This window comes from Oncorhynchus masou, chromosome 15 (assembly GCF_036934945.1).
Source record: "Oncorhynchus masou masou isolate Uvic2021 chromosome 15, UVic_Omas_1.1, whole genome shotgun sequence".
In the NCBI taxonomy this organism is placed as follows: Eukaryota; Metazoa; Chordata; class Actinopteri; order Salmoniformes; family Salmonidae; genus Oncorhynchus; species Oncorhynchus masou.
In genome coordinates, this window is record NC_088226.1 from 51072128 (window position 1) to 51096043 (window position 23916).

Consider the following 23916-nt stretch of genomic DNA (forward strand, 5'->3'; position numbering starts at 1 on the left):
CTTCCTCTGCTGGAGCTGGGTCTACGCTCTCCTTCACTCTCTTGTTCTCTCGGTCTGTCTCACCTAAAACTCCTACATCTGCTTCCCTGTCCTCTCCTTCAAAAATAGAACATTCAAGACTTTAAACCTGTTGTATTAATATAAAACAATAATGATGCATCTTTAATCGCTACGTATTTTGTAGTTGGCTCACTTCTATTTCTACAACGCTGTGCATCTGTTGCAGATTGAGAGGGTGGATTCATGCAATTTATTCTGGTAGGTACTGCCTCGGAGGACAGCGTCTTCTGTGAACCCTGTTGAAAGAGACATTTTTACCAGAAAAGGATTTACTGAAATGTATTTTTATTGACAGTTAGTAGCTGTACCTTAATCAGAATAAAACTCTTCAAAGTGCTCCTCTCACACAGAATAACCCCTTTCTTCACGTCCTCAAAGGACTTCTGCAGACGGATGTCCCTACGCCTGATGTTTCTCAGCCATCTCTTCCACCTGAGTAATTGCAAAAGTGTTTAAGGTTTAATCTCACATTTTAAGAATTCAAATCATTTTGGAATGACAGGCTTTACTTTACTGACTGTATTGTCCCCATGGGGGCATTTTGTTGACAATGCAACTTTCATAAGAGTTACATACCAATAAAAAGAGACTAACCTGCTGGCCCTACTGAGTCGATAGGAACATGAGCCTGAGCTATTTAGGAGGTATATCACACCTGGCACAAATTATTGTCTAGTTCTGTTTTTCCTGCTGAGGGGTGTCCTATACCTGTGCCCAGAGGGGAGTATTTCAAAGTCTGGGTACAGGGGGTAGCTTGGGTCTAAAATTATTTTGTGAGCCTTGTGGGTGTTGGTTTTGGGGATGACCAGTGAAATATACCTGCTGGAGCGCATGCTACGGGTGGGTGTTGCTATGGTGACCAGTGAGCTGAGATAAGGTGGGGCTTTACCTTGCAAAGACTTATAGAAGACCTTGAGCTAGTGGGTTTGGCGATGAATATGAAGCGAGGGCCAGCCAACGAGAGCATAAAGGTCGCAGTGGTGGGTAGTATATGGGGCTTTGGTGACAACGGACGACACTGCAATAGACTGCATCCAATTTGCTGAGTAGTGTTGGAGGCTATATTGTAAATGACATCGGCGAAGTCGGGGATCGGTAGGGGTAGGATAGTCAGTACTATACTGACAGAGTATAGTACAGTCAACATGAAATGTTCCCAGCTTTTTGAGAAAGTACAGTCTCAGTTGACTTTTTGTAGATCTGGTCTGTACATTTACTCCACTGAAGCTTATTGTCCAAGAGGACACCCAGGTATTTGTATTTCTCTACAATCTCTATATTCTGACCTCTGATAGATGTTGCAGAGGTAAGTGTTGTACACTTCCTGAAGTCTATGCACATTACTTTGGTCGTGTTGGTATTGAGAACCAAGTGTGATTTGTCACGCCACTCTACAAAGTCATGTAGGACCGGGCCATGGTGTTCCTCGTCATCATGCAACAGGCTAATCAAGGCAGTGTCAACAGCGAACTTAATGAGGTGTCTGTCAGGATGGGAACTAGTACAACTATTGGTGTACAGGACTGGGGACAGAACACATCCCTGAGGAGAGTCTGTGTTGGTGGTGCGTATGTCTGATAAGTGGGGACCTATTTTGACCCGTTGTGACCGCTGGCTCAGGAAGTCCAACAGCTACAAAACCAGCCCCCAATTTAAGGAGAAGTCCCGAATCAGTCTCTGTGCCAGAATGTAAGGCTGGATTGTGTTGAAGGCAGAAGAAAAGTCAACAAACAAAACCCTGACATGCACCCTGTAGATGTCTAGACCATGTTGAGTAAGAATGGCATCATCAACTCCTCTGCTGGGCTGATGGGAAAACTGAAACGGTTCAAGGAGCTTCTGGGTGGTACTGAGAACATGACTTTTCTCAAGGCATTTCATTACGAAGGATGTCAAGGCTTCAGGGCAGTAGTCATTCAGCACAGAGGGATTAGATGCTTTAGGAATGGTATAATTATTGAGGTTTTCCACAATACTGGCACGTGTTGCTTTAACACGTGTCCACTTTTGCCTGGGCTTTTGTGTGCGTTACATCCCCTGAACTACTTCACAACATCAGCTTGTTGAACAACCAACATTTGTAATGATGCTTCCATTTGTTTTACTTCCGACACAAAGTTGTCTGATTTCAAATCTTGAGAAAACATTCAGTTCAGTTGCCATGTTCTGGCCCTCATGTCTCCCAAGGTCAGCACTGGTTTTTCCCCTGCCTATGCGGGGGGCAGGCACACTAGCTATGGATTTAATCCCTTGCCAGGCCACCCTTGAGTTTCCTGAGGAGAGGCTCCTCTCCACCCTTTGCTTGTATGCCTCCTTGTCCACCAGTAGCTGTCTTTTGATCTCACGTTAGACAGGCTTTCAAAGATGTACAACACCCTCCGCATAAACTGCCTTCCTAATTAAGTAGTGATTTTAGATTTTTTTGATACCCAAGGATTATTGTTAGGGAAGATTTTCTAGGTTTTAGTAGGCACAACAGACTCAACACAGACATTTTACATAGTCTGAAACAACATCTGAGTTCATCAAGATCAGAGCTGCTGTCCTCATACCCCCCACACAGTACAGTCAAAACACCCCTGGAGAAGAGTGATACTGTTGTCCTTAAAGATATGGACAGTTTTAACTGTGGGTTTCTCCCTCTCCTGGAGCCGATAGTAGGTTGGCTAGAGGTAGACCACATTGTGGTCTAATGTCCCCAGGGGAGGTCTGGTGGTGGCAGAGAATGCATTTGCTATTGTCCCATTGCACAGATCAAGTCTATTTTTCCTAGTGTGAAATTTGACATACTGGTGGTATGTGCACAGTACTTTGCAAAGTACAGTTGTTAAAATCTCCTAAAATTCGGTTGCTTCGGGGAGATGGATTCCAGTTTCTGTGACAGATTATAAATCATCTCTGGTGCCTTTTTATATTAGCTTTTGGTTGAATGTACACAACGGTAACAAATAAATTGGGGGAACTCACGGGCAGATAATAGGATCGCAGTGACACAGAAAGCAGTTCAATGTCGGGGGTACAGATTACCAGGATTACCAGGATTGATTTACAGCACTGGTCCCTGACAAGCAGGCAGACGCCTCCGCCGTGATGTTTCCCTGTGAAGGTCAGATCACGGTCCGCTCTGACCAGAGTGAAGCTGGCCGGCTCCACTTCCCTGTCTGGGACTCTCATCTACCCAAGTCTCAGTAAACGCCAGAAAACAGGCCTCCCGGTATTCGTGTTGGAAGCGCAGATTCGCTGACAGTTTATCAGCTTTCCCCCTCAGTGACTGGGCATTGATCAGCAAGATGGTAGGTAAAGGGAGTTGGTTCTTCAATTTTTTTAATCTGTCTGATTCCCCAGCATTCGGGTTTGTAATCCACTCGCAGACAATTGGGGATTAAATGGGCCATTGGGTTATCCATCGCGTTTGTGTTTACATTGCATTATAGTACCAACTCCCTACTGTATTGGATTCCGCTGCCAGCAGCATTTTCATAATTTCGTCCCTTTGTAGCGGGTACTGTGATGGGAGGGAAAGTATTTGATCCCCTGCTGATTTTGTACGTTTGCCCACTGACAAATGATCAGTCTAATTTGAATGGTAGGTTTATTTGAACAGTGAGAGACAGAAGAACAACAAAAAATCCAGAAAAGCGCATGTCAAAAATGTTAAATTGATTTGCATTTTAATGATCACTGTATGTACACAATCAACAAGATCAGTCCAACACCCCACCACTGTAAATGCATCGTTGGCAGATTGTTTGTAAAGTAAGTGTACAGAACTTAGTTTTGTGTGTTTAAACATAAGAATGCCACACCAAACATCTCACACATTGCGGGATGCAACAGAGCCACGCCCCCTGGTTTGTTTTCCATTTTATAAAAATATGACATTCTTTTCTGGAGCCCTGCAAGAATAGCTTCTACCCTTTCAAGGAGCAGAAGAGGCCTCAGCAGTTTCTGGGAATCTACAACATCAGTTGTGTTTTAACCTCTTCTCTGGGACTCCCAGCCATTAATCTTAATGTTTGTACAGTCGTCTCAAATAAAACTGTGAAGGACCTCGGCGTTACTCTGGACCTTTATCTCTTTCGACGAACATATCAAGACTGTTTCAAGGACAGTTTTTTTTTCCTACGCAACATTGCAAAAATCAGAAACTTTCTGTCCAAAAATGATGCAGAAAAATTGGGACAAAAGGCCACTCTAAAATGTGTAGATTTGTCACAGCACAATGTCACTGTCTTAAATTGAGGGAGTGCAATTGGCATGCTGACTTGCAGGAATGCCCACCGAGCTGTTGCCAGATCAATGTTAATTTATCTTACACAAACTGCTTCCAAAGTCGTTCTCGAGAATTTTTCAGTACACCCAATTGGTCTCACCACCACAGACGACATGTGGGCCAGCGGTTTGCAGATAACTTAAAGTGCCCCACTTTGGTGGTATGGGCAGGCATAAGCTATGAACGCAATTGCATTTGATCGATGGCAATTTGATTGGACAGATACCGTGACGAGTTCGATGCCTTATCTATTTTTATCTATATGTGTGTGTAACAGTATCAGCACGAACCAGGGACCCTCTGCACACATCAACAACAATCACCCACGAAGCATCCTTACCCATCGCTCCACAAAAGCTGCGGCCCTTGCAGAACAAAAGGAACCACTACTTCAAGGTCTCAGAGCAAGTGACGTCACCGATTGATGACGAGCTAGCTGTTTCACATCCGTTACATGTGAATCTGGTGCATGTGCTTTCCCAGTCATGTGAAATCAATAGATCAGAACATAATGCATTTATTTCAATTTACTTTCCTAATATTAACTCAGTAAAATCATTGAAATTGTTGCGTTTATATTTTTGGTTCATTATACCCCATGAGCTTCAACCCAATCAGAAACTCAATATCCTTGGTTTAGTCGTTTGTACATGTAAATAATTGCCTTAAAGGTTAACACTATAATTTTTACCATGGATGATCCATCCTTGCATGGCTCAGTCTATGAATTTGAGTGTTTATATTTTTACAGCCCCATCCCTCAATTTAACGGAACGGTTGAGTTATCAAATGTATGGGAGGGCTGTGAACATTCATAGTATATATTAACATTTGATGATACTTATACAATATATATATATATAAACATGCATTACTGTACTGTCTTTGCATTGTACAATTGTTTTGGACTGACTGGCATGGCTTATCAGGGTGAATCTTCGTGACTCACAATTTGTAAGGATATGACGTCGCAATCTGGAAAGTGTTTCCTGTGTTTTACCATGAATACATTTTTCAGGACTGCCTGCTTGCATCGTAGGCCGGTGGAGAGGTTTGAATAGGTAGAATCAAAGATCGCCGCTTTCTGATAGCCGCAAATATACGACATCACTGATGTTCCTCTACCAACTGTTGCCCTTCCTTTGGGCTGTGTCTGCAAATGCAGATTTCTTTCAATTTGACACTATTTCAAATGCATCTACGTATTATTTCAATTATATTTATTGTAATATATGGGAAGGGGAGTGTCAACCTAATCAAGATGATACGACTCAGCAAGGTGAGGTATTTTTTATTTCCCTGAAAGGTGTTTTTTTTCTTTTCATTAGAAATATTAAAAATGGGAGACAGTTCTCTCGACAGTCTGGGGTGTAGTTAGGATCAGAAACACCTGCACTGGAGCTTGTAGTTATCACTGTCCACATTTTCGCGTGGTATAAATTCGTTTTTACATAGGTCTATTTCTATTACAATGTAGAGACGGTGAGCAACAATGATTAGAAAATGCAGAGGAAAAAGCTTATTTATTTATGAACCAGTGATTTATGAGCCAGCTTTTTCCTTGCACAACTTGTATTGAGCAGAAATGATAGTGTTGTTAAATGTATTGCAACAGCTATGTGTAGAACTGTATTCACTGTGTTCCATTTGTGTGCTCTTCAGTACCGACGAGGGACCTGTGGGCAGGATTTCCCCAGGACTACATCAGTTTGCTGTCACAGTGGTATTGCAGCCTGGGACAGTGCTGTGAATCAGGGGATTGTCGGATAACAAATAATATTACAGGTATGAAGTCATATTGAGCAGATATTATCATTCATGTATATTCCACCAGCATGTCATTTTTGTGTAGTCCTCATTTTCTCTGGATTTGATGTTATTTCCCCCAGGTTTGGCTAGTGATCTACAGCTAAAGCTTCACGGACAGCACCTTGCCCAATCAGTGGTTTTGAAGGCTGTGCAGGGCTTCATCAGTAACCCTGAATCCAATAAGCCGTTGACCCTTTCCTTTCATGGCTGGTCTGGCACCGGCAAGAACTTTGTGGCCCGGATTGTAGCTGACAACATGTACCGGGATGGAGTGAAGAGCGAGTGTGTGCGTCTGTTCATCGCCCCATTCCACTTCCCCCATGCCAGACTGGTGGACACGTACAAGGTGAGCCTAGCTGGCACAGACTTTACTCCTCTCTGCCAGGAACATGTGCAGAACAGAACTACTTTGTTGTCAATATCACTGTCACTATTTGAAAAGGATAATGCCACAATTGATTTGATGACACAACTTGATCTAGACCAGAATAGGAGTTTAAAAATGTAAGTCGAAATTCAGCAAATTATAATAACATGTAGAGGAATACATGTGCATTTTAATATCTTGAATATATTGCACACAAAATATGGGAGAGAGAGGAGATATTTTTGCGCTCACCATAGAGCTCTTTTTCCAGGGCCAGCTCAGAGAAGCTATCCGGGACATGGTGCTTCGTTGCCCACAGACACTTTTCATCTTTGATGAGGCTGAGAAACTGCATCCGGGCCTTATAGATGCCATCAAGCCCTATATGGACCATTATGACAATGTGGATGGGGTCAGCTACAGGAGAGCTGTCTTCTTATTCCTCAGGTTAGCCATACATACCCTACCAATTCTTGCAAGGACTCTTCCACTAACTCGTGTAAGGAAACTTAACTGTCCACGTCATGGCTAAATGTCTCTGAGATTTTCCTATCACTAAGATGTTTTGTAATATTTCCTTTAGTAATATTGGTGGGACAACCATCAACGATGTGGCCTTGGACTTTTGGCACTCAGGGCAGAACAGAGAGGACATTGGGATGGAGGACTTGGAACACCGGCTTCGTGCTGAAGCTATGGAATCTCAAGGTAGTGGCTTTACACCAGTGGCTTTACAATCACTCACACAAATTTCAGCATATACTGTATGTTTTCACAGGCAAGATTAAAGATGCTACACTACACTGTGAACACACAAACTCTGTTTTCAAACAGACAGATTAGAAACGGCTTAACATTTTGAATTCCGTAACATTTAAGTGCAACTGCAACATGTTCAATTGTGGATTTACCTATTTGTCTGCTTTCCAGGAGGCTTTGCACAGAGTGAGCTGATGTCAGGCCATCTTATTGACTTCTTTGTGCCCTTCCTTCCTCTGGAGTACCGTCATGTCAAGCTCTGTGCCCGTGATGCCTATGCAGCGCGGGGTCTGGAGCCAGACGAGGGAACGTTGGACGAAGTGGCAAAGGCCATGCTATACGTACCCAAGGAGGAGAGGCTCTTCTCTGCCCAAGGCTGCAAATCCATACCACAGAGGATAAATTTCTTCCTCCCATAAACAGACTAATGCAACCCAGAGAACACACAGTATTTTAGCAAAAACAAAAAAGTATGATGACATATTGAACATTGTTGCAGTGTGGTGTTTCCACGCCTCACCCTACACTGCCAAGAAAGCAAGCATAGGGCATCTGTCTCTTGTAAGATTATATCTGATAACCAAATAAGAGATTTTACTAGTGTTCATTTTCAACTTTGATTTTTCCCTGCTCATTAGACTACTTATGCACTGATTTTTAGGTCAAGCTCAGGTCAACTCTGTAGTATTAGTATTTGCATGTATATATTTATAGTGCATTCGGAAAGTATTCAGACCCCTTGACTTTTTCCACATTTTGTTACAGCCTTATTGTAAAATTTATTAAATTGCCCCCCCCCCCCCCCCCCCCCCAATTAATCAACACACAATACAACATCACAAAACAAAATGTTTTTATTTTAGCAAAAAAATAAACTGAAATTACAGTTAAATAAGTATTCAGACCTTTTACTCAGTACTTTGTTGAAGCACCTTTGGCAGCGATTACAGCCTTGAGTCTTCTTGGGTATGATGCTACAAGCTTGGCACACCTGTTTTTGGGTAGTTTCTCCCATTCTTCTCTGCAGATCCTCTCAAGCTCTGTCAGGTTGGATGGGGAGCGTCGCTGCACAGCTATTTTCAGGTCTCCAGAGATGTTCGATCGGGTTCTAGCCCAGGCTCTGGCTGGGCCACTCAGGTACATACAGAGACCTGTCCCGAAGCCACTCCTGCGTTGTCTTGGCTGTGTGCTTAGGGTCGTTGTCCTGTTGGAAGGTGAACCTTAGACTGTGGCAAAGGTTCTTCGCGCTCTGGAGCAGGTATTCATCAAGGAGCTCTCTGTACTTTGCTCCGTTCATCTTTCCCCTCAATCCTGACTAGTCTCCCAGTCCCTGCCACTGAAAAACATCCCCACAGCATGATGCTGCCACCACCATGCTTCACCGTAGGGGCGGTGTCAGGTTTCCTCCAGACGTGACGCTTTGCATTCAGGCCAAAGAGTTCAATCTTAGTTTTATCCGACCAGAGAATCTAGTTTCTCATGGTCTGAGAGTCTCTTAGGCAAGCTCCAAGCGGGCTGTCATGTGACTTTTTATTGATGAGTGGCTTCTGTCTGGCAACTCTACCATGAAGGCCTGATTGGTGGAGTGCTGCAGAGATGGTTGTCCTACTGGAAGGTACTCCCATCTCCACAGAGAAACTCTGGAGCGCTGTCAGAGTGAGGTTTTTGCTTTGACATGCACTGTCAACTGTGGGACCTGATATAGACCGGTGTGTGTGCCTGTCCAAATCATGTCCAATCAATTGAATTTACCACAGGTGGACTCCAAGCAAGTTGTAGAAACAGCTCAAGGATGATCAATGGAAACAGGATGCACCTGAGCTCAATTTCGAGTCTCATAGCAAAGGTTATTTAAATCCATTTTTTTTAAATTACATTTTATATATATATATATATATATATATATATATATATATATTAAAATGTAATTTTTAAAAAATGGATTTAAATGTGTGTATATATATATATTTGCAAACATTTCTAATAACGGTTTCCCCTTTGTTATTATGGGGTATTGTGTGTGGATTGATGAGGAAGAAAAATATTTTTTTATACATTTTAAAATGAGGCTGTAACGTAACAAAATGTGGAGAAAGGGAAGGGTCTGAATACTTTCCGAATACACTGTATGTTTAGTTGGCACTGAGGAAAAATTACAACTATCTGCTTAAGCAGTGGCTGGCACTTCCAATGCAAAGGAGGAAATACTGTATATTACAGTAAACTAGGTAAAATATAATTTCAGACATTTTCTTAGGGGCATTTTTAATGATTTATTCTGGAATTGTTTATAGATTACTTGTTTTACAGGTGGACTAAATATTTCCAGGTTTGATTTTATTAATTTCACCTTTTATTTAACCAGGTAGGCCATTTGAGGACAAGTTCTCATTTATAACTGCGACCTGACCAAGATAAAGCATAGCAGTGCGACAAAAACAACACGGAGTTACATATAAACAAACAGTCAATAACACAAAGGAAAATAAAATAAATACATTGTGTGCAAATGTAGAAAATATATACGAAGAAAGAAACTATATATATATATATACACACACAAGGGACGGGACAAACAAAACATCCCATTGCTACGCCATTACAAACAGTATGACATAATTTGGAACCTACTGAATAACTACAATTCAGGTTAGAAGAAAGTCGTATAAGTGTGCAGGCAGTCACTTATGTTGTTGAAATGTTTACTGAACTAGATGGTCTTGAGTATTCCAAACATTTTCCCCCAAAAAATCATTTTTATCTTGAATTATTGAATGTTGCATTTACTTAAGTTTAGTATTCCAACAATGTTTTGATATGTTTTTTGTTGTCCAATGGAATGTGTTATAAAAATAGCCTTTGTGAAGATTGAAATTAGCAAGTATGTATACTGAACAAAAATATAATGTAACATGCAACAATTTTACTGAATAACAGTTCATATAAGGAAATGAGTTCATTAGGCCCTAATCTATGAATTTTACATGACTGGGCAGGGGAGCAGCCATAGGCCTACCCACTTGGAAGCCAGGCCCACTTACTTGGGAGCCAGGCCTACCCAATCATAATTCGTTTTTCCCTGCAAAAGGGCTTTATTACAGGCATAAATAATCCTCAATTTCATCAGCTGTCCTGGTGGCTCGTCTCAGATGAACCCGCAGGTGAAGAAGCCAGGTGTGGAGGTCCTGGGCTGGCGTGTTCACAACTGTCAGGCCAGTTGGACTTATTACCAAATGCTGTTATGGTAGAGAAATTAACATTAAATTCTCTGGCAACAGCTCTGGTTGACATTCCTGCAGTAATCATGCCAATTGCGCTCTTTTAAAACTTGAGACATCTGTGGCATTGTATTGTGTGACAAAACTGCACATTTTAGAATGGCCTTTTAATGTCCCAGCACAAGGTTTCATCAGCTTCTTGAGATATGCCACACCTGTCAGGTGGATTGATTATCTTGGCAAAGGAGAAATGCTCACTGACAGGGATGTAAACAGATATGTGCACAAATTTGACAGAAATAAGCTTTTTGGGCATATGAAACATTTCGAGGATCTTTTATTTCAGGTCATGAAACATGGGACCAACACTTTAAATGTTCTGTTTATATTTTTGTTCAGTATACATATCAGCAAGTCTCTATAAATGTTTGATTGTCTGTGCTTTGCTGTGTTATGACATCTGCCTGTTTTCCATCAATGTAAAAATGTATTATTAGCATATTCACTGCACAGCTTTTTTTTTTCATGAAGAACTGTGAGGCTGTGTTCCGAATATATTCTGTCTATGATATGGCTTCTAATGTTTTGCCCGTCTCCATACTTTTTTTTGCTGTTTAATAACCCCTGTCCATATCATTGTGTGCAATAACAAAGGTATAATGGTCAGTGTCCTGGTGTCACTCAGACCAGGCAATCAGGAAAGTGGCTGCTGAAGAAAGGGAATGTGTGCTGTCCCAGAAGAATCGAATTTAAGTCATTTTAGACAAATAAAACGTCCTTGATAAATGTGTCTATTTACTGTTCAATGTAAAAACCTACATAATCAGTTGATTATTTCAGCTCAGTTGGTTACCTAATATATGAACCACTATTACGGAACACAAATATAAGCGCGTCATGGAACAACTTCAATGATTTTATTAAGTTAATGTTCATATAAGTAAATCAGTCAGTTCATTAGGCCCAAATCTATGGATTTCACATGAATGGGCAGGGGCGCAACCATTGGTGGATAGGTTTACCCACTTGGGATCCAGGCCCAACCAATCAGAAGGAGTTTTTCCCCACAAAATTGCTTTATTAAAGACAGAAATAGTCTTCAGTTTCATCAGCTGTCTAGTCTCTGATGATCCTGCAGGTGAAGAAGTCAAATGTGGTGAGCCTGAGGTGGTGAAGCCGGTTGGACGTACTGCCAGAATCTCTAAAATGATGTTGGAGGTGGCTTATGGTAAGAAAATGAAAACTCAATTCTCTGGCAACAGCTCTGGTGGACATTCCTGCAGGCAGCTTGCATACTGTGCACTCCCTCAAAATGTGTGGACATCTCTGGCATTGTGTTGTGTAACAAAGCTGCACGTTTAAGAGTGGCCTTTTATTGCACCCAGCTCAAGGTTCACCTGTGTAATGATTGTGCTGTTTAATCAGCTTCTTGATATGCCATACTTGTCAGTTGGATGGATTATCTTGGCAAAGGAGAAACACTCACTTTTTATTTCAACTTTATTTAACTAGGCAAGTCAATTAAGAACATTATTTTTTACAATGATTGCCTACCCCTGCCTACCCTGGAAGGCACTGGGCCAATTGTGCACCGCCCTATGGGACACCTATTCAGTTGTGATACAGCCCTGAATCGAACCAGGGTCTGTAGTGACACTTCTAGCACTGATATGCACTGCCTTTGACGTTGTGCCAATTGGGAGCCCATTTTCTGAGATCACTTACAGGAATATAAACAAAATTTGAGCGAAATAAGCTTTTTGTGTATGGAACATTTCTGGGATATTTTATTTCAGCTCATGAAACATGGAACCAACACTTAACATGTTGCGTTTTATATTTTTCTTCTTATGTTATGACATTTGGTGAACTTGATTTATTTCAACTGGTGGGCCGGGTAAGTGGATTCATTCCACTGCATTAGCGTAAACTCCGCTCGCCAATCTGGGCGCATGCGAGCAATATCATGGGTGGGTAATCTTTCGACGACTGTGGGGCGTGAGTCAAAGAAACGCGTGGTCAGCTGGCATTGGCTGAAAACGATTTTTCCTATGCTTTTTTTTCAATGAATTCGATTGGTTAGACATTGTTACGTTTTCCCTCGAGCAACCTGCTATCCAATGAAAACCAGACATCTGTTCTGAACTGAGAGAAGCGATTCCGCTGCGTTTAGCGGCATTTCAAGCTTCTCAGTTTATATTTTTAACAATATAACGTGAACTAGCTATTTGTACTGCTACATGCAGTGTATATGTAACTAATTGTATTTATATATAGCTAATTGTATTTACAATTTTAGAGTCTATTTAGCAAGCTGAAATGACAACCATGTTGATGCTTTTGATGCCCATATTGGTCGCATCAATTTTTGGCGAGTCCTCCGTTTATTTCCGAGAAGAATTTGAGGATGGAGGTAAGTTATGCATAAATACCCAACAAATACATTTTCTTTAATTGTTTTGGGACATTTTATATGTGATTAGACAACATTTTATGTGTTGGATGAGTGTCGCAGACACAACTTCATAGCCTGCTCACTTTATGCAAAATCAACTTGACATGCTCAATGTCATTTACATTTAGATGACATGTTCTGATTTAGTGATTATTCGTCCAAAATATCGTCAATGGATTCCACGCACTGCCCCCTATAATTTTCCCAGAACAACTACTTAGCTGCTTAGCCCTTGTCAAGTGACTCTGCGCTCAGGTGATTTACTCCTGATTTTGTATGACCATTTTGCAGATGCATGGAAAAGCCGATGGGTGGAATCCAAACACAAGTCAGATTATGGGAAGTTTGTTCATACTGCTGGGAAATTCTATGGTGACGTAGAGCGAAACAAAGGTGAGATGTGATCAAAGGTGCCTCTGTCTTAAATCCATTTTAGGATCCAGCAAAAAGATCTAGTGCATCTAGAGCTGTTTCTCAATGGGTCATTTGAGCTGAGTTGCTCTTGGGTTGATTTGAGCTTTTGTTTAGTATTTCTTATACATTTAAAACAATTCAGGTCTTCAAACCAGCCAGGATGCTCGCTTTTACTCTGCATCCTCCCGCTTTGAGTCCGTCAGCAACAAAGACCAGGTACTGGTAATCCAGTTCACTGTGAAACATGAGCAGAACATTGACTGTGGTGGAGGATACATCAAGCTGTTCCCAGCTGATCTCAACCAGGAGGAAATGCATGGAGATTCCACATACAACATCATGTTTGGTGAGTGGAAACATTGGCGATTAGCCTACATATATGTAATGGTGGAATGGACCATTTGTCACATTCTATATTGCTAGTCCCCTAGGTATTATTATCAGTTGCCTGTACTTTATACCACATGGTATTGGCAGTGTGAATTTAAGCTCCTGTGGTTGTTTTGTTTGGCTTAGGTCCTGACATCTGTGGTCCAGGTACTAAGAAAGTTCATGTGATCTTCAACTACAAAGGCAAGAATCACTTAATCAACAAAGACATAAGATGCAAGGTGAGAGAAGCACTGTTGTAGTTATGCTCTATTTTCTATTCAATGCTAGCACTTGTATTCATCATTCAGCCTCACCATCTGTTATCCGACGTAACACTTCTGCTGTTCCACCTTTTTTTCTCAGTAATAAGTTAAGCGTCAGCCTGACATTTATTTTGTTGCACTTTCTAAACGCGTTTATTTTTGGGGCTAAAACTGCCACCTTTATTAACAGCTATGCTTGTGTTTTCCCTAGGATGATGAATATACCCACCTGTACACACTGATAGTCAATCCGGGTAACACCTACGAGGTGAAAATCGACAACAAGAAAGTTGAGTCTGGAAGCCTAGAGGAGGACTGGGACTTCCTTCCCCCCAAGAAGATAAAGGACCCTGATGCTGAGAAGCCAGATAACTGGGATGAGAAGGAGAACATTGATGATCCTGAAGACAAGAAACCGGATGTACGTTTTAGGAGAAACTAAAGAATGCATCAGAACACAATCTAGGTTTCTGTAAAAAATGCAGATGCAAAGGACATTATTAAGCCACTTATCTTTTAGGATTGGGATGTTGCTGAGAACATCCCTGACCCTGATGCCAAGAAGCCTGATGACTGGGATGATGAGATGGATGGTGAGTGGGAGCCTCCCATGGTCACGAACCCGGACTATAAGGTAAGCCTCCATGGTCGTTTGAACTGATGGCCACAAGAATCAGGTGTGCTTGTACTACACTAGGCGAGATGTCCTCTTGCCATTTTGACTAAGCTGTTTCTCGCAACTTGCTTAGGTACTTGGTGTGAATTTAAATTTAAAAAATGCATAGGGAACTAACTACTTACTGACATTGTTTTTCCCAGGGGGAGTGGAAACCCAAACAGATTGACAATCCTGCCTACAAGGGGAAATGGGTGCACCCTGAAATTGACAACCCAGACTACACTGCTGACCCTGAAATCTACCAATATGCCAGCATGGGGGTGATTGGATTGGATTTGTGGCAGGTAAAGCGACTGACTCTGATCCTTGATTAATATGTGACGCTGTATGATTAACATTTACTAATCTTTTGAGAATGTATAGTTGATACTACTTTCTGTTCTTTGAGTCTTAACCAATTACCTTTTCATTATTTTTCAGGTTAAGTCAGGCACTATTTTTGACAATTTCCTCATCACCAATGACCCAAAACTTGCAGAAGAAGTGGGGAACGAGACATGGGGTGCAACAAAGGTTAGTCGATAGTGTCTTATTTACCTCCATTTCCTGTTATTAGATTGAGTTGTCACCTTTTAGAAAAACTGCACACACCATAATGTAGCATCTCCTACCCTGTCAATAACTGAGCTTTTTTCTGTCTACACAGGACCCTGAAAAGAAGATGAAGGACAGTCTGGAAGAGGAGGAGAGAAAGAAACGTGATGCAGAAGAGGTGAATATAAAGGAGGAAGATGAAGATAAAGAGGAGAGGGATGAGGAAGAAGATTACGATGAAGAGGAAGAAGAGGAGGGAGAAACAGACTCTAAACTCAAGGATGAGTTATAAACTCAAACAGGAACTTCTGAAAAGGAACCCTGTCTACTATGAGCCATTGGTGCAAGGCTGGAGATTGGGCTTTATTGGACATTCTGTTCGTCATTGACGCTGCACATTTATGTTTTGGTGTGAAGCTATTGTTTTAATTACATGACAAGGGAATGGGTACAAACTGACTAAGGACAGCATTTATATTGTCTGTTGCTATGGGAGTTCAGATTTGTCAAGGTTGGAGATGTTAAAGACTTATCTTTAGATTTGAGACAAGTGTTGTCTGGCAGTGATGTTATGCCAGCAATTGTTTTTGAGAAGTGAACTTTCTCCTCTGTAAACAAAGCTCTACTGTTAACCTTAAATAGATGATCATTATCCTTAAGTAAGAACTACAATTTCCTGACTAATCTTTACAGCAAATCGTGTATTGTTGGTCTTAATCGGACACATTTTTGTTCCTGTGCCCCAAAGGGGGGGTATGTGGCAGTAAGATGGCATCTCTTGTGTATTGGATATGGCTGAAAGTCTAATGCTTATCCTCTTCTGCATATATTTTTCAACAGTGCTGAGCGATTACCAGAAATGTTGACTTATTCGGTTTTCAAACAACTAAGGGACAGACGAATTAAATTTGTTTATTTTACTCAATAGGCACATTGGAGAAACTTCAAAGATAAATCTGATTCTGCCTGCACTGTGCGATGTTGTCGTTCCCAACATTCTACTACTTAGTTTTAAAATAAAAATATATAAACTACAATGACTCATTGCGCATCTACCTGTCGGATCTGTTTCTTTTACGCCTGCTACGGAAGAGGCAGAAAAATGCGAGCTCGTGAGGGGTTATAGGAGAGCACCTGTTGCTCTGCGAGGTGTCTCTACCTGACAATACATGATCTAAGTGATCGTCATAAATGTCTTCACTTTGAACTACATTTAAAAAAAATGTTGTTTAGATGGCATATGCAGCAGCTATGTAAACATGAGAGAAAGTTGTAAAATCAAACATATGTACACTGAAATATTGTTACGTGATATTATGGTTAACTGATAAGCAGTAACGAACAGTCACTACCATCGTCATACTTATATTAATTGTTTCATTCTGTTACAGCATTCAACACAAATAATCGAAATAGAAAACCATGGTTACTGTTTAATAAACAAACCGATACCTGATCTGACCTCAAAAAGCACTAATCGTTCAGCACAGAGGCGTGCTTGATTTAGGGTAATTGTACTAATGTTTTCACGAATGGAACTGCTCAAGCACACTCAAGCTACCGCAAACAAAATTTTATGAAAAATAAATCAGATTGCATGTATAAAGCCGTTCAGCTATTCTAAAACACGAAGCAGGAGGGAGTGATGTCAGTCTCTTTATATGTTTATTTTGGGGGCAATGTCAATATATGTTGTGATATGACCCGTTTGGTTTTTAATGCCAACGTTTCTGCACTGCTGTACCCTCGAGACTTGTCCCAAGCTGATTGGATCTTGACCCTTTTGTAAAACATATTTTGTACTGGGGAGGATATGGATGGATCATTTAATTGTGCAAGAAATCAATTCTGATACACATTACTGTCCAATAATAAAACATAAAGGAAGTGATTGTGACAAAATTATTGTTGTTTTCTCACAGTCCTCATTATTGTATACTGCTCCCCAATTGATTGTGTGTGTCACGTAATTTGAGGCGGGTAAATTGATATTGAAGAATAGATCATCTGGCGAATTTCATTTTTTCCGGTGGATAGTTTTGCACCGTTGCAGGCAGCCATTCTTTGACCGACAAGAATTCGTTAATCTCATCCACATCAGCGGGCGCACTGCTGCAGTGCCATCTGACGTAGCTGGGGGAACAACCCATTCCAGTATAATAACTCCAGCTCCGGGTTTTAAAGCCACCTCGAATCTATCGCAACCATACAGTGATCGCACTGCAGAATGAAGTAGTAGTGGGAATAGGAACACTATGGCTGACAGTCTCTCTCTGACTCAGGTAACCAAACGGTGATTAGTGTGTAGTTGCTTTGTTGTGTCAATTTATTTGAGGACTGTTGGTGGATTTGGACATATTAAAACGGGTGTGCCCCGCGGTCTCTTTAATTCTTTGGAAGTTCTCCCCAAGCTAGCTTGCTATGCCTGGGAAAAGTTTTGCCTCTCTTGGGGACTGCTAACTAAGGGCGTAGTTAGCTAGCTAGGCGCACAGTAGCTACTTGTGAAGTGTCAATTTTGGAATGGTTGGATAAGTAGTTAGCTATACATTTTGTGTACAGTTTTTTTTTTTTTTAGTATATTAACTTCATTGCTTTACTTTGCTGCATCTTGAAGTAATGGTAACGTTACTGTCCATAAGAGAGAAAAAGTGCATTTGCTGTTCCCGATGTGTCTTGTTCGACTGTCAAAATTGCTTTGCAATAGCAACGTTAGCTAGCGTAGCTAATTATACCAGTTTGCCCTCACAGTAGAATGCTGTGTGAATCAGTCAGCTAGTTTAACAAAGCTAGCTAAGTTAGTCTGTTAGCAACATAACGTTAGTTGGCTAGCTAGCTGTAACCAACTTTAACTACTCGCTGGATTAGTTAAAATGATTGTATTAGGTAGGGGATATAACGTCTGCGTTATGTAGCTAACTAGCTATCCAGTTGTAATAGTTTGCATTGTCAGTGAACATTAACTTTGTTAGCTTGCTTTCATCACAGCTAGCTACTGAGAAGAGGAACTAGCCGTCTGATATGCCTCAGCATATAGGATGGATTGAATGGTTTATACATTTTGAGTGTGGAAATTATTTGCCAGTGCTGTATTGCAATTGACTAAACTAGTAAGTTTGGCTAACATTCTGACTACTGTCAAGGACTGTCATCTGATGATATTGTTATTCTCAGCTAGCTACATATTTTGACTGAATCATGCTTGCTTTAGCTATACAAGTTACTAACTAACGTTAGCTGTCTAATTATGCAATGATTAATGTCTTTGTCTTATAGATTTTACTATTTCTCACTTTTTGCAGTGGCATGTTCTTTACCTGGGCTAAGCTATAGCTGTCCAAAATATATAAGACTAAACTACACTACATGTGGAATTTAGTCAGGTAGCCAAAAGACTGGGGCTTTTAGCTACAGTTTGTGCCATTTCTTGGCAGCTTGTTTATTTTAACGCCTGTTATGTTTGGTTACTTGACAACAGGGCTGTGCATTGGAAGATAAAGGATTGGACAATAAATTACGTTAGACACACCAGCACAGTATCTGTTGCAGTTTTGTGAAGGGAATGATTGGGAGTGTACACTGCTGTGCAATTAGTCACACAAAGACTGTTTAGGCCACCAACAGTTCCAGGCACAATTGTTTGCAAAAGAAAATGGGGGGGGGGGGGGGGGGCGTGGGGAAAATATAGTGAATAATGATCAGATTATGAATTGACTATTAAAGTAACAGTCAATTAAAACAGCTTTTCAATGAGCTAACTCATATGTTTTATAAAGTATTTCTGAATCAGCATATGCCATTGTAAATTTGCACATTGTTCAAATTTTACGTTAGCATTTTGTAAAAATACAAAGGAGAAGGTCACATCCAATATTTAGCCTATTCACAGAGAAAGCTCTTACTGGTAGAACACTCCTATTGTGGATGCACCATCAGGAGCCACAGAAAGTGAATGTCAGGAAGTCCAGCTCATGTTTCTTTTTCCAGACACCAGCATAATACACCCCCCCACCCATCCATTTATTACATTATTTGAGACATTTGTACTTGAACAGAAAATATGCTATAGTGCCTGTCTTTAGTATTATCATAAGCAGATAACTGTCTCCTCCTGATCTGATTGTACATGTAGACTAGGCTTAGGCTATTTGTTTTATTCATTGTGTAAAATATGTGTTAGCGTAGGCTACTTCGTTTAGCCTGTTGGTTGGACGAAGCTTTCTACCTTTCAAACAACTTGGTTTCCAGAGGCAAGAACACACAGTACTGAAATACACATTGCCAGTCTGTGGATGTATTAGCCTAAATGACATTCAAACACTGTCTTGGTATTTCATGAAAGAATAACTGGAAAAGATGCACTGATTAATAACTATTAAGATAAACATGATGCAAAATGCTCAGAGTGAAGGAAATCAATATATTTAAAGTTAATAGGCCTATTCCCATCTTTAATGTATTAGCCTTGATTTTTGGCAGCTGCCATGGCAATGGACTACAGCCTTGGCCAGAAGTCAAACAACTTTTAGCAAGTTGGTCTACTGTGAGTGTCCTGTGTTCGAGACAGGGGTCTGGTTATTTAACTAGCTGATGCTTGCATAGACTGAGATGTAGGTTTAGGCCTAGCTTTATTTCATATTTTCTATTCATGAGTCTTATCTACCTTTTGCAGTACCTTTTTTTCTACCTTTTGCAGTTTGGTTGATGTAGGCAATTTTTTTATGATCAGAAAATGTATGTAGTTTTTTATGCCTCTCCACAGCTCTCAAGTGGAAATCCTGTCTATGAAAAATACTATAAACAGGTAAGGTGTCATTTCAAAAAGTATTTTTTATGATTTGTCATCGAGAAAAGCCTATGGGTAGATTCCATGATTGTCTTAATGCAGGTAGTACCTAGGTTTATAAGCTGAGTAAAGGAGAAGATATCCTTTCGATGGTCTGTCAGGGCTGTTCAGATTAGTGCTCCAGATAGAATTGGAAATGCTGTGCTGCATTAGCTAGCAACTGCAGAGCTGCACTGAACATGTCTCCAGGCTTTTCTCCACTCTGTGATCTACTCTGTGGAAGAGGAAGCTTCTTTATGAATTTATTATAACTCTTTGCTAATCCTGTCAGTGCAGGCTCAAAGAGGGCTATGTAAAATGGTTAGACACTGCAATGGGAAAATGTTATGGATTAAGGCCTCCCATGATCTCAAAATATTAGCCTGTACTCAAGCATTCCTGATTGTTCAATGGAATGCGATTTTAAAATTGGCTGGAGATCTGGTGCTTTTACTGGCTAGTTCTTCTTTCTAGTGTTAATTTGTTTTGCCTGGTGGTGTAGGTTGACCCGTCTGGTAGTGGACAGGTGGCAGCTGCTGATGCAGCCTTGTTCCTGAAGAGATCAGGCCTAGCAGACCTTGTCCTGGGCAAGGTAAGATAAGAGGAGACAGCTCATGGCCAGACACCAAGCCATGGAACTTAACCAGTATGCTAGTTTGTGGAAATCTCTGTGTGACTGATGTCTTTAAAATGTTTTCTTAGGTCTGGGATTTGGCAGATTCAGAGCGCAAGGGGTGCCTTAACAAACAGGTAGGCCAACTTTTAGGTAGTAGTTTTCCAATGTCTTGTTAGAAGTATTAAAAGATTCATTGACTGTAGTAAGGTTCATGACAATACACTTCTGGCTGGTGGGAGCGTTGAGCCAGTAACCGAAAGGTTGCTGGATCGAATCCCCGAGCTCACAATGTAAAATCCCCACTGTTCCTTGGAAGCCAACAATGTTAAGACAGCCCCCCCCCCTCTCTGATTCAGATGGGTTGGGTGAAATGCGGAAGACACATTTCAGTTGAATGCATTCAGTTGTCCAACTGACTAGGTATCCCCCTTTCCCTTCTTGTCTCTGCTCCCATCAGCAATTCTTCATTGCTCTCCGGTTGGTGGCCTGTGCCCAAAATGGACTGGAGGTGGCACTCAAGAGTCTAAATTTGGCAGTTTCTCTTCCAAAGTTTGTGAGTACAATCATCGCTGATGCCAAGCCGGAAACCTGTCAACTTTAGCTGACAACTTTCTACCTCATTTTCTTTATATCTGAAAGGTATTGCCGGTAACAAAGCCTGTACTTTAATTTCCACCAACTGAGATAGTCATGATTGCAGTATTATGTTTCAAAGTCTTGCCAATGCCTCGGTATGAAACATTGCCTTTCATCTTACCAGCTTTTGCACTCATTAAATCTTGAACATTCTATTATTGTCCGACATCAAACTTGTCCTCGTTAATCACAAAGCTTCACAGAAATGCTTTTAATGCATTTATTCTCTCAATTTAAGTGTGTGTGTGTGTGTGTGTATACAGTACCAGTCAAAAGTTTGGACACCTACTCATTCAAGGGTTTGGCTTTATTTTTACTATTTTCTACATTGGAGTAACCAAAAAAGTGTTAAACAAATAAAAATATATTTTAAAATCGCCACCCTTTGCTGTGCTGACAGCTTTTCACACTCTTGGCATTCTCTCAACCAGCTTCATGAGGTAGTCACCTGGAATGCACTTTAATTAATTTTTATTTTATTTTTTATTTCACCTTTATTTCACCGGGTAGCCTAGTTGAGAACAAGTTCTCATTTGCAACTGCGACCTGGCCAAGATGAAGCAAAGCAGTTCGACACATACAACAACAGTTACACACGGAATAAACAAACATGCAATCAATAATACAGTAGAAAAATCTATATACAGCATGTGCAAATGAGGTAAGGCAATAAATTGGCCATGGTCGTGAAGTAATTACAATATAGCAATTAAACATTGGAATGGTAGAATGTGCAGACAATGAATGTTCAAGTAGAGCTACTGGGGTGCAAAGGAGCAAGATAAAGAAACAGCATGGGGATGAGGTAGATTGGATAGCTTATCTGTAAATAGCCTATGTACAGGTGCAGTGATCTGTGAGCTCCTCTGATAGCTAGTGAGGGAGATAAGTCTCCAGCTTTAGTGATTTTTGCAGTTCGTTCCAGTTATTAGCAGCAGAGAACTGGAAGGAGAGGCAGCCAAAGGAAGATTTGGCTTTGGGGGTGACCAGTGAAATATACCTGCTGGAGCGTGAGCTACGGGTAGGTGCTGCTGTGGTGACCAGTGAGCTGAGATAAGGCAGGGCTTTACCTAGCAGAGACTTGTAGATGACCTGGAGCCAGTCGGTTTGGCGACGAGTATGAAGCGGGGGCCAGCCAACGAGAGTGTACAGGTTGCAGTGGTGGGTAGTGTATGGGGCTTTGGTGACAAAACGGACGGCACTGTGATAGACTGCATCCAATTTACTGAGTATGGTATTGGAGGCTATTTTGTAAATGACATCGCCAAAGTCGAGGATCGGTAGGATGGTCAGTTTTACAAGGGTATGTTTGGCAGCATGAGTGAAGGATGCTTTGTTGTGAAATAGGAAGCCGATTCTTGATTTAATTTTGGATTGGAGATGTTTAATGTGAGTCTGGAAGGAGAGTTTAGTCTAACCAGACACCTAGAATATGTGGAAAACTACAAATACCTAAGTCAGAACCGTCCAGAGTAGTGATGCTGGACGGGTGAGCAGGTGCGGGCAGCGATCGGTTGAAGAGCATGCATTTAGTTTTACTTGCATTTAAGAGCAGTTGGGAGGCCACGGAAGGAGAGTTGTATGGCACTGAAGCTCGTTTGGAGGTTAGTTAACACAGTGTCCAAAGAAGGGCCAGAGGTATACAGAATGGTGTCGTCTACATAGAGGTGGATCAAAGAATCACCCGCAGCAAGAGCGACATCATTGAGAAAAGAGTCGGCCCGAGAATTGAACCCTGTGGTACCCCCATAGACTGCCAGAGGTCAGGACAACAGGCCCTCCGATTTGACACACTGAACACTGTCTGAGAAGTAATTGGTGAACCAGGCGAGGCAATCATTTGAGAATTCAACACTGTTGAGTCTGCCAATAAGAATGTTGTAATTGGCAGTCGAACGCCTTAGCCAGGTCGATGAATACGGCTGCACAGTATTGTCTCTTATCGATGGTGGTTATGATATCGTTTCGGACCTTGAGCGTGGCTGAGGTGCACCCATGACCAGCTCTGAAACCAGATTGCATAGCAGAGAAGGTACAGTGTGATACAAAATGGTCGGTAATCTGTTTGTTAACTTGGCTTTCGAAGACCTTAGAAAGGCAGGGTAGAATAGCTATAGGTCTGTAGCAGTTTGGTTCTAGAGCGTCTCCCCCATTGAAGAGGGGTTGACCGCGGCAGCTTTCCAATCTATGGGAGTCTCAGACGACACGAGAGGTTGAACAGGCTAGTAATAGGGGCTGCAAAAATTTTGGCAGATCATTTTAGAAAGAGAGGGTCCAGATTGTCTAGCCCGGCTGATTTGTAGGGGTCCAGATTTTGCAGCTCTTTCATAACATCAGCTATCTGGATTTGGGTGAAGGAGAAGTGCGGGAGGTTTGGGTGAGTTGCTCTGGGGAGCGCAGGGCTGTTGACCGGGGTAGGGGAAGCCAGGTGGAAAGCATGGCCAGCCGTAGATAAATGCTTCTTGAAATTCTCAAATATAATGGGTTTATTGGTGGTGAAAGGTGTGCATTGTTAAAAGTTAATTTTTGGGATTTCTTTGAGCCAATCAGTTGTTGTGAGAAAGTAGGGTTGGTAAACGGAAGATAGCCCTATTTGGTAAAAGACAAAGTCCATATTATGGCAGTAACAGCTCAAACGA

General features: G+C 41.3%; 3 protein-coding genes across 8 annotated transcripts in view; all 3 read left to right on the forward strand.

Annotated features, from left to right (window-relative positions):
* Positions 1 to 5309: 5309 nt before the first annotated feature.
* On the forward strand, positions 5310 to 8166 carry LOC135556408 (torsin-1A-like). The gene is made up of 6 exons (XM_064989594.1): positions 5310 to 5612; positions 5996 to 6118; positions 6223 to 6488; positions 6781 to 6956; positions 7093 to 7217; positions 7440 to 8166. The coding sequence occupies exons 1-6, from the start codon at positions 5447 to 5449 to the stop codon at positions 7685 to 7687; spliced, it is 1104 nt and encodes a 367-aa protein (XP_064845666.1). The 5' UTR covers positions 5310 to 5446; the 3' UTR covers positions 7688 to 8166.
* A 4443-nt stretch (positions 8167 to 12609) lies between these two features.
* On the forward strand, positions 12610 to 16240 carry calr (calreticulin). Its single transcript, XM_064989593.1, has 9 exons — positions 12610 to 12899; positions 13233 to 13334; positions 13498 to 13701; positions 13872 to 13966; positions 14202 to 14411; positions 14511 to 14624; positions 14810 to 14953; positions 15090 to 15182; positions 15316 to 16240. Exons 1-9 carry the CDS (start codon positions 12806 to 12808, stop codon positions 15493 to 15495), a joined length of 1236 nt encoding a protein of 411 aa, XP_064845665.1. The 5' UTR covers positions 12610 to 12805; the 3' UTR covers positions 15496 to 16240.
* Positions 16241 to 17400: 1160 nt separating this feature from the next.
* LOC135556409 (epidermal growth factor receptor substrate 15-like) overlaps positions 17401 to 23916 on the forward strand; it is a 33537-nt gene continuing 27021 nt past the window's right edge. For all 6 annotated transcript variants that reach the window (XM_064989595.1, XM_064989596.1, XM_064989598.1 and 3 more), the window contains exons 1-5: positions 17401 to 17485; positions 19963 to 20004; positions 20528 to 20617; positions 20728 to 20775; positions 21099 to 21194. In XM_064989595.1, coding sequence (XP_064845667.1) covers positions 17459 to 17485; positions 19963 to 20004; positions 20528 to 20617; positions 20728 to 20775; positions 21099 to 21194 — 303 coding nt within the window. In that variant the 5' untranslated portion in view covers positions 17401 to 17458. The remainder of the gene's footprint in view (positions 17486 to 19962; positions 20005 to 20527; positions 20618 to 20727; positions 20776 to 21098; positions 21195 to 23916) is intronic.

Bases quoted from the DNA above. Each gene is read 5' to 3' on its own strand.
- LOC135556408 (XM_064989594.1), top strand. From the start codon at position 5,447: ATGTTCCTCTACCAACTGTTGCCCTTCCTTTGGGCTGTGTCTGCAAAT. The intron at 6,119-6,222 runs GTATGAAGTCAT...TATTTCCCCCAG, and splicing joins GATAACAAATAATATTACAG to GTTTGGCTAGTGATCTACAG. The intron at 6,957-7,092 runs GTTAGCCATACA...TATTTCCTTTAG, and splicing joins GCTGTCTTCTTATTCCTCAG to TAATATTGGTGGGACAACCA.
- calr (XM_064989593.1), top strand. From the start codon at position 12,806: ATGACAACCATGTTGATGCTTTTGATGCCCATATTGGTCGCATCAATT. The intron at 13,967-14,201 runs GTGAGAGAAGCA...TGTTTTCCCTAG, and splicing joins ACAAAGACATAAGATGCAAG to GATGATGAATATACCCACCT. The intron at 15,183-15,315 runs GTTAGTCGATAG...CTGTCTACACAG, and splicing joins AGACATGGGGTGCAACAAAG to GACCCTGAAAAGAAGATGAA.